This window comes from Saccopteryx bilineata, chromosome 9, assembly GCF_036850765.1.
Source record: "Saccopteryx bilineata isolate mSacBil1 chromosome 9, mSacBil1_pri_phased_curated, whole genome shotgun sequence".
NCBI classification, from domain to species: domain Eukaryota; kingdom Metazoa; phylum Chordata; class Mammalia; order Chiroptera; family Emballonuridae; genus Saccopteryx; species Saccopteryx bilineata.
Window position 1 is genome coordinate 18,220,475 of NC_089498.1, and position 10,425 is coordinate 18,230,899.

The following is a 10,425-nucleotide window of genomic DNA, read 5'->3' on the forward strand; positions in this document are numbered from 1 at the left end:
TTGTCTCATGATAAAACTCTGACCAAAAAATAGGAGCTGCCTGATGCTCTGTGCCGTGAAAAAACTTCTGGGACTCTGTCGGGACAAGAATGAATGCTATTATCAGTCGTGTTTGCCATGGAAACTGAGGAGGCAGTGGGTGCATCTGAGCCTCATGTGCTCTCCAGAACCTAAAGTAACATCGCTGGCATCCCAGGCCTCCTCTGAAGCCCAGGAAACAGGAGAGGAAGAGAGCCCCAGAAGGGCACAAGAGAGACTTACCCAACCCCTCCCCCACTTCCTTACACAGTCCAGAGCATCTTTTTCTGGCCCGTTCGTAACAAATAGCTGGACTAGGTTCCATCACCAAGTCCTGTAACCTCATTTCTAGCAATAGAGCCATGACCTTGCATTTCAATTACAACAAAATACAGAGGATCCTGGAGCCACAATAATATTTTATGTGAATTTTGAACAGAATTTCTGGAGAGGCAGAGAGACAGACTTGCATTTAGACTCCATGTTATCCATCTCTTTCCCAGTGATTAGTCCCTTCCTTCCAACTTGACCCCTGACCACAGAGACCCACTCTGGGGCCTTGATTCTGTCTCAATGACCCCAGAATAGGATGGCACACTGTGAATCCATCCTACTATGCTCCAGCCCAATGCACTCCCACTTACCCTCTTACAGGGAATCTCCCTTATGTGGTGACCCATCTAAAGATAAGACCAAACGCCTGGCCTGTGGTGGCGCAGTGGATAAAGCGTTGACCTGAAACTCTGAGGTTGCTGGTTCGAAACCCCAGGCTTGCCTGGTCAAGGCACATATGAGAGTTGATGCTTCCTGCTCCTCCCCCTCTTCTCTCTCTCTCTACTTTCTCTCTATAAAAAAAAAAAAAGAATAAATAAAATCTAAAAAAAAATTAAAAAAAAAAAAAAAAAAAAAGACCAAACATTACAGAAAACAAAGAACAATGGGGGCTGGTTAAAGCATCATCCCGATACATCAAGGTTGAGGGTTCAATTCCTGGTCAGGGCATATACAAGAATCATCCAATGTCCCGACCTGTGGTGGTACAGTGGATAGAGCATTGACCTGGAATGCTGAGGTCACAAGTTCGAAACCCTGGGCTTTCCTGGTCAAGGCACATACAACAAGCAATCAATGAACAAGTGAAGCAACTATGAATTGATACTTCTCACTCCAGCCTCTTCCCTCTCTCCTCTCTCGTAGAATAAATAAAATCCTATAAAAAAACAGTCATGCATAATAAGTGGAACAGCAAATTGATCTCTGTCTGTCTCTCTTTCTTCAATCAGTAAATAAAAATAAAGAATAAAAAAAATGAGGTCAGGAAGGGTTGGGGTACAGTATGAAGTAAATTTTAGGAATTTCTCTAGAGGCTAATCCTTGATCAAGAGAGTCCCCAATTAAAAAGAAAGAAACTACACCCTCCCCACTCTCAAACTGCAATTGAAACGGGATGGGGACATACATTTAACAGGGAGATCCCAGGGAGGCCCAGATGTGCTCAATGCAGGATCAGGTCCGACCACAAAAATGGACACCATGTGGACTCCAGACATCTCATCCCAAGCCCAAATAGACCTAGGCTTTAACCCCCAACACGTGTAAGCAATACAATACTCCAAGATGCTCCAGAGCCCAAACAGTCCATGTCTCCAGAACAGCACAATGTGTTACTAGGGAGAAGCAGCCCAAAGCTCAACATCTGTCCATAGCACCATCAGTGCTGGGGGGCAGTTAGAGAGAACAGGGCACAACTGTGACCTGTACCTGCCTTGGGCAAGGACAGCATCTACTTTTCACAACAGGTAAGACAAGCCTTCCCCAGGTCCACAGATGAGTGCTGAACTTCTCAACAGCACTGTACAATGCACAGAGACTAAAGTGTGGGGATCCAGAGGAAGGGTCCAGACAAAGACAGGGGGACCTGAGCTCAAGTAGCTCTCCAGACCAGAAACGCTACAGGTGAGATCTTAATTGAATAAGTGGCTGTCTAGGACTCCATGGAAAATCATAGACAGTGTTATCTTTCCCTGTTGTCTTGGCAAAACCAAAATACCAGAAAACACCCACACACGCAGAATCCTTTCATCTCTAAGAACACTCTAGCTACCAGTCTTCAACACCCCACCTCTGCATTTCACCATGCAAAATAAAGGCCAGACAGCCCTGGCCAGTTGGCTCAGCGGTAGAGCGTCGGCCTGGCATGCCGGGGACCCGGGTTCGATTCCCGGTCAGGGCACATAGGAGAAGCGCCCATTTGCTTCTCCACCCCCGCCCCCTCCTTCCTCTCTGTCTCTCTCTTCCCCTCCCGCAGCCAAGGCTCCATAGGAGCAAAGATGGCCCGGGCGCTGGGGATGGCTCCTTGGCCTCTGCCCCAGGCGCTAGAGTGGCTCTGGTCGCGGCAGAGCGACGCCCCAGAGGGGCAGAGCATCGCCCCTGGTGGGCGTGCCGGGTAGATCCCGGTCGGGCGCATGCGGGAGTCTGACTGTCTCTCCCCGTTTCCAGCTTCAGAAAAATACAAAAAAAAAAAAAAAAAAGACAACTGCAGGGCCCTGGCTGGTTGGCTCAGAGGTAGGGCATCAGACCAGCATGTGGATGTCCTGGGTTCAATTCCAAGTTAGAGCACACAGGAGAAGAGCCTATCTACCTCTCCACCTTCCCCCTACAGTCTCTCTCTCCCCCTCTCTCTCTCTTTCTCTCCCCTCTTTCTCTCTCCCCCTCCTGCAGCCACAGCTTGATTGGAGCTGGCCCAGGCACTGAGGATGGCTCCATGGCCTCTGGCTCAGGTGCTCAGAAGAGCTCGGTTGCTGAGCAACAGAGCAGCGCTCCAGATGGCAGAGCATTACCCCTAGTGGGCTTGCTGAGTGGATCCCGGTCTGGGCACATGCAAGAGTCTGTCTCTGCCTCCCCTTCTCTCACTGAATAAAAAAAAGGAAGAAAGAAAAACCAGGTGTAGCTTGACCTGTGGTGGCACAGTGGATAAAGCATAACCTGGAATGTTGAGGTTGCTGATTCGACACCTTTGAATTCCCTGGTTGAGGCACAAGGCACATATGAGAAGCAACAACAGGTTGATGCTTTTCGCTTCTCCCCCTGCCTTTCTCACTATATCTTCTCTCTAAAATCCATAACTAAAATCTTTTTAAAAAGGAAGAAAAAAACAGGCATGGAGTCAAGAACCTAAAGCCACTGGGCCACAATGGACAGGCCTCTCAGCTAGAGGGCTCTGGCTAACCCAAACCACCAGGGTCTCTTTTCTCCCACCCACTCTCAAAAGTGTGAACAGATCCAAAGTCCTCATACACTGCTACTGCCCTCAGAATAAAGCCCACTCCTTGGCCACAGCACACAAAGTATATCTGCCTACTCATGCACTGTGTTCCACATCTTTTTATGCACTATTACTTCTGCCTGGAGCATCTGCTTCTCATTTTATTCTCCTGGAACCCTCTAAGTCACCCTTCTAGATACAGCATCACTGCCTCTTCTGTAAAGCTTTCCCCAACTTCTCAGATACAGGAGGAAGTCCATACTCTGGGTCAACCCTGGGTATAGCACATACCATAATTGGCCTTTTTTACACCAGTCTATGAGTTCGAGTGCACATCTGCCTCCTCTCTAGATAGGCCTCATGCCTGTGCTCTTGGGGACCAGGCCTAGGACTGGGACAAAACATTGGGTACCTCATTGTGGCGTGTAGAATTAATGGATGAAGGCACTGCTATCTGGCCCAAGGAAGTCAGCTGCAAGGCAGGCTGGCTGTGGCCTGGGCCCCTGCTCAGGGCCTGGGCACCAGCTGCAGAGAAGAGCCCCCACAACTCCATCCAGGGCTCTAGTCCAGGCTTGCCGTTCTTAGGGAGAGCCACCCATCACATGTCAGAAGGCGCCACCACTGGGATGATGTTACAATCTATTTTGAGGGTCACCCTAAAGCATTTGTCAGCCTGGCCAGCCACACCCTTCACGTGTCATCACTAACTGCCGGGGACACTCAGGTCCATAAACTCTGACTGACCAAGTCATTTCCCCCAGGGACCCTCAGCTTCAGGGCCTCCTTGGCTTCCTAACAAGATCAACCCAGACGCCTTATCTCCTGGCACCACTGGCAGGGCTCTGATGTCTGCTCGCCCCACCAGACCTACTCCTGGGGTTCCCAGCTCTGGTGACTCAGCAAAAAGCAACTGAATCCCATCAGTCTGTGCCAAGCGCTTAGCTCAAACATGGTCCCTCCTTCACACTCCCTGATACTTGGGGAATGCCCAGAAAGCCCAGCAACCTGACATCAAGCTAGTTACTGAACTGACTCATGTAGGTCCAAAAAGTTCTCATCCACTGGGAAACTACTACTTGTCCCTCAAAACCATGCCCAGACTCTGCCTCCTCTAACAGACAGCCTTTCAGTCCACTTTCTACTGAGTAGGCCACAGGCTCCCTAAGGTCAAGGCTGGCCTATAGTGCCTTTACCTTTGTTCTCCCTGTACCTTGCATGGTTCTGGCACACAGTAGGTATGAATAAATACTCTATGAACCCTCAAAATGAAACCTTCCTAATTAAATAAGCTTAGGCACTTAGCATGTTTTTCTAAAAAAGACATCATAGGCCTGACCAGGAGGTGGCACAGTGGATAAAGTGTCGGACTGGGAAGCCGAGGACCTAGGATCAAGACCCCGAGGTTGCCAGCTTGAGCACGGGCTCATCTTGTTTGAGCAAGGCTCACTAGCTTGAGCTCAAGGTCGCTGGCTTGAGCAAGGAGTCACTCGGTCTGCTGTAGCCCCCAGATCAAGGCACATATGAGAAAGCAATCAATGAACTACTAAGGAACCGCAGCGAAGAATTGATGTTTCTCATCTCTCTCCCTTTCTGTCTGTCTATCCCTATCTGTCCCTCTTTCTGACTCTCTCTGTCTTTCACACACACAAAAAAAAGACATCATAGAACAAAGGACTTTTAGGAAATGACACTGACAACTGCATTTATAAATGCCTCTTCAAAAGAGGCTCATACTCGAATCTATAGACAAACAAGTTTACAGATTCAATGAGATGGCAAGTTAGTCAAGCCCAGTGCATAGCACACTAAACTTGTCTGGCCACTCAGCACTAAGCACCTTTTAGTTCTGTCCCCTAAAAACACCATGATCCCCTAAGAATCCAACTGGACATTCTATCACTCTACCCAGGGAGGGAATGCAATGAGGAAAGGCAACAACAGCATGGAGACACATGTCTGGGATCAAGCGAGAGCATCTGACAAGCTAGGCTACTCCACTGCACACTCTAAAACCTGCAGCCAGGGTAGGTCACCAAACATCCCTGGAGCTCAGGGCTCACCAACAAAATAGGTTCATCATAACCTGCTCTAGACACTTTCCAAAGATACTGTGAGGATCAACTAAATAATACAGAAAAGCTACACAACCAGCTAACATCTGGGTCATGAGCCAAACCCAGGTCAGAAACACACTTCTAATATCACTTCTAATATCTACAGGAAACAAGCTGATAATTGTCTGTCCTGTAATTGCTGTCCTGTAATTGCCCTCAGAACCACACCTAGCCCATACCAACATCAGGGATTCCATAAAGTGTCCAGGATGGCCTGACCAGGCAGTGGCACAGTGGATAGAATGTCGGACTGGGATACAGAGGACTCAGGTTCGAAACCCTGAGGTGTCAGCTTGAGCACGGGCTCATCCGGCTTGACTGTGGGCTCACTGGCTCGAGTGCAGGGTCACTAGCTTGACCATGTGATCAAAGACATGACCCCATGGTCGCTGGCTTAAAGCCCAAGATTGCTGGCTTTAGCCCAAGGTCACTAGCTTAAGCAAGAGGTCACTTGCTCTGCTAGAGCTCCCCAGTTAAGGCACATATGAGAAAGCAAAATCAATGAACTAAAGGTGCCACAATGAATAACTAATGCTTCTCATCTCTATCCCTTCCTGTCTGTTTGTTCCTATCTGTCCCTCTCTCTGTTTCTCTATCTCTGACACACACACACACACACACACACACACAGGGCCCAAGATGGGCCTGACAGGTTGTGGCGCAGTGAATAAAGCGTTGACCTGAGATGCTAAGGTCCCAGGTTCAAAACCCTGAGGTCGCCGGCTTGAGTGTGGGCTCATCACATTTAAATGCAGGCTCACCAGCTTGAGCGTGGGGTTGCCAGCTTAAGTGAGGGATCATTAACATGACCCAATGGTCGCTGGCTTGAGCCCAAGGTTGCTGGCTTAAGTAAGGGGTCACTGACTCAGCTGGAGGCACCAGTCAAGGCATATATAAAAAGCAATCAATGAACAACTGAAGTGCTGCAACTATGAGTTGATGTTTCTCATCTCTCTCTCTCTCTCTCTCACATTAAAAAAAAAAAAGAAGCCATGATGGGATATTCATACATGTGCCATTGACAGTGGTTAATTAAAGTAGGCTACCAACGCATACATGTCCTGGGACCTTTTTAAAACTGAGGTTTCCAGGTCAGCTAATTGGCTGGGACCAAAAGCTGAGAGAAGATGTTTAGTTGCAGGTAACACCTACAGTAAGGCAATCTAACAAGACACAGGGCCTTTCCAACAAGATCCACTTACAACTGAAATGCTAAAAGTCAGATGAAGGAATCTAGGTCTCTATGTTTAAACGTTCCCCTTCTGAAAGATGGTTTTTTTCTCTTACTAACTCAGCTGTTTTCTATAAAGATTAGAGAAAAAATAATCCATTTTCCACTCTACAAGTTTAAGAAATGCCCCTTATACAGAAGATATATTGTACAATTGTTCACCTGAAACCTGTACAATTTTGTTAACCAGTGTCACCTCAACAAATTCAATTAAAAATTTTTATCCCGCCCTGGCCGGTTGGCTCAGCGGTAGAGCGTCGGCCTAGCGTGCGGAGGACCCGGGTTCAATTCCTGGCCAGGGCACACAGGAGAAGCGCCCATTTGCTTCTCCACACCTCCGCCGCGCCTTCCTCTCTGTCTCTCTCTTCCCCTCCCGCAGCCAAGGCTCCATTGGAGCAAAGATGGCCCGGGCGCTGGGGATGGCTCTGTGGCCTCCGCCCCAGGCGCTGGAGTGGCTCTGGTCGCAACGTGGCGACACCCAGGATGGGCAGAGCATCGCCCCCTGGTGGGCAGAGCATCGCCCCTGGTGGGCATGCCGGGTGGATCCCGGTCGGGCGCATGCGGGAGACTGTCTGACTGTCTCTCCCTGTTTCCAGTTTCAGAAAATTGCAAAAAAAAAAAAAAAAAATTTTTATCCCTGGCCACACAGCTCAGCTAGTTAGAGGGTCCTCCCAATATGCCAAGGTCACGGGTTCAATCCCCAGTCAGGGCATATACAAGAATCAACCAATGATTGCATAAATAAGTGGAACAACAAATCAATATTTCTCTCTTTTTCCCTTCCTCTCTAAAACCAGTAAAATAATTTAAAAAAAGAAAAAGAAAAAGAAAAAAGAAATGCCCCACTATTTCTTTGGCAATATGAGACTCCAGCACCAACATTTCAGTCTATACTATAACTGTTTCTGCAGTGTTTGTTTTAAGAACATTCACATTCACACTAGTTCAAGCACATTAAATATATGTGCTTTTACCAGAGAGTAGAAAGGGGAAATAGAAGCTTTAAAGCCCTCCAATAATATGTTTCCTATCAGTAAATTCACTAGATGGGAATAAAAGTAAAAATTATAATAATCTGCCATGATCAGAATTCAGAATAACAGAATTCTGGGGTTAAGAGCAGCTTAGGTGCTGGCCTATTTCCCCACAGTGCAGATGAGGAAAGCTCCACAGTCTACCTATGACCATACAACCTTCTCAGACAGGGTTGTTACATCACTGAGGAAGCAGGCAAAGTTCTGACTCTGGTAGTCCTGCCCCCAGCACAGCCCCTTGGCACCACAAGGGGACAGTTCATAGGAGAGAGGAAGTATTCTGAATGTCCAAGAACTCAGGGTTGGCACGAAAGTCACCAAGGGGGTGGGGGAGTTGCAACCCTCCCACACCAGACCTAAGGTCTGATGAGGAAAGCCTTTCCAACACAGCTGCAATCATGTTATTTTATAACACAGACACCTGCTTTGTCACAGTCACCAGAAAAAAAGGGAGACTGGAAGAAGGAAGGATAAAAAGAAAAATGAAAAAAATCTTCCCTCTGATTTCCTGTCTGCTTAGATCACCCTAAAATAGGGAGCCTCCCTAATGCTGACTTTAATGAGGGCCTTCCTAAAGCTGGTCCAACTGGTGTTCAAGTCCCTGGACAGAAAAACAAGTTTATGAGCAGCATAAAGTCACCTGATTCTGACCATGTGCATGCTGTTTACCCTGAGATGATAGGCCAGTAGCTGCCACAGTTTTGATAAATGCTGTTGGAGACTCGACTATCCCTTTGAAGACTACTGGGGCCTCTACATGACTAACTACCATAAAAAGGAGCCTTGAATGCAGGAAGAGTGTGAAAAAAGGGAGGTCACAAACACCACATTTCAGTGGGGGGAACCCCATTCTAAACACTGAATTGTTCATGTAAACTTGTTACCTGTTTCCCTGACCTATGAGGTATCTCATTACAACATCATTAAAGAGAAGTCCCCTCCCCTACCCTCAATGCACCTAGTTACCATCAAGGGCTGATTTTTAGACTAGGCAATGCCTTGTATCAGAGGCAGCCCACTATTCAACCTCTGCAGCCCAGACCCATGTGGCTCAGCAGCTCACAACATTCACAAGTGGCAGCCAGGAGACCTCGATCTCTGATCACAGGGAATAGCTTGGTTTTGAGGGGAAAAAAGTGGTTAGGAGGGGCTTACCCATCTCTTCCTTTACTGACAATCTTCACCTCAAAGTAGTAAACGCCACAGGCAGCAGGTATGGGGTGGGTGGCACGCACTGAGGCCGCATCTTTGTGATTTTTGCCATGACCTAATTGGAGAGGGCAAGAAATAAATTTCAGCATAAGGAAATGCAAATGGGGGCCTCGTTCTTCTCTGCTCCATGGCAACTTCACCACTCCATGGCCAGAGGAAGCTCTTACAGAGTCTACTCTAAGGAATAATTAGACAACAACAGAGCAAACACATAAAGCTCCCACCTTTGGCTCACCTCCTCCTGAGAATAGCTGCCCTGCCTGGGACTCTGTCTCTCATACAGACTAAAAGAGGGAACAGGTAATGTGGATGCATGAAAGATTCCCCAGTGCTGCTGGCAGTCTCTAGACTTTCCAGAATAAGCAGCCCACCAAGGAGACCAGGGGAGGAGTAGGCAGCCCTAGAAGGTATCCTCCAAACTTCAGCAATGAACCTCAGGAACAGTCTGAGAGTCTGGCAGATGAGCAAGCCCATGGGCCTCTGGTTACTGGAGAAGATGTGAGCACCCCTTTCTTCAGACACTGATGAAGCTAAGCAGTGATGAAAAAGGGCCCAGCTGGCGTTGGAGCTATCCCAGGACCAGCAGGAAGGCCCTCGGGTGGAAGGTCCAACCCAGCACTGGGTCTGACACCTGTTGCAGATCTCTTGACACCGGGTATTTCAAGACAGAGCAGACTAGACAGGCGACCCTCAGCCTGGCCAGTCCCTCAGCCCGGACAGCCCCAGGGGCTAAGGCCTAACTCGGAGCACAGGGCCCGGGAAAGGACGTGATGGAGTAGGAGCTGGAAAGCACAGCCCTCCGACAGACGCTCTGCCCTTTCCCCTCCGTGGCCAAACAGACCAATACCTTTGTAGTGGACGCGGAGGTTGCCCTGGGAAAGGCCGATGTAGTTGTACTTGTCCTTGGGGCTCCAGGAACGCGGCAGCGGCGTCTCGTGCTGGTTGACTGCGGGGTACAGGCGCTGCAAGCGGCGGCTCAGCTCCTGCTCCCCTGGGGATGGCAGCCCGCCCCCAGCGCCCCCGCCCGAGGAGTCTCCAGCCTGCGGACTCCCAGCTCCCGGGTCCGCCGTCGCCGCCGCCATCTTGGAGGGAGCTGCTATTGTGTCACTGGGGGCGGGGAGGAGCAGGACCAGATCCTCCCTGCTCAGCCAATGACCCGCGAGTCTACAGGAGCCGCAGGGAAACCGAGTCCGAGTCCGGCACCTCTCTTTGGACACAGCCACGCCTAGCCACATTTTGTACTCTATAGCCCACAATGCAGAGCTCTACAGAGGCGGATCATCTCGGGCTGGCAAGGCACTTGGGGAAATGTAGTACAAACCTGCTTAGCCATAAGCCTGTGCGGCGCAGACTTTGGGTCACTAAAAACTACAATTCCCACTAGCAACGCGGCTCTGGCCTGTCAGTTCAGCTTTCCCCTTCACGGCCTCTGTTCATCCCCCTGCCTCAATTCTGGCAGCCAGAGTCAAATCCGCAGCAGTGATTGATGCTGAGGGGATCCCATTCCTGGATCCAAACCCACTTTTGCGATTTGACCTTCCTTACAGCCGC

The 10,425-nt window shown here is 49.2% G+C and overlaps 1 protein-coding gene across 1 annotated transcript in view; it reads right to left on the bottom strand.

Annotated features, from left to right (window-relative positions):
• The window catches only part of RANBP10 (RAN binding protein 10), a 75,876-nt gene extending 65,805 nt beyond the window's left edge, over positions 1 to 10,071 (bottom strand). The window contains exons 1-2 of the mRNA XM_066242501.1: positions 9,722 to 10,071; positions 8,818 to 8,929 (exon numbers count right to left, since the gene is read on the bottom strand). Of these exons, the coding sequence (XP_066098598.1) occupies positions 8,818 to 8,929; positions 9,722 to 9,956 (347 nt within the window). The 5' untranslated portion in view covers positions 9,957 to 10,071. The remainder of the gene's footprint in view (positions 1 to 8,817; positions 8,930 to 9,721) is intronic.
• Between the last annotated feature and the right edge of the window lie 354 nt (positions 10,072 to 10,425).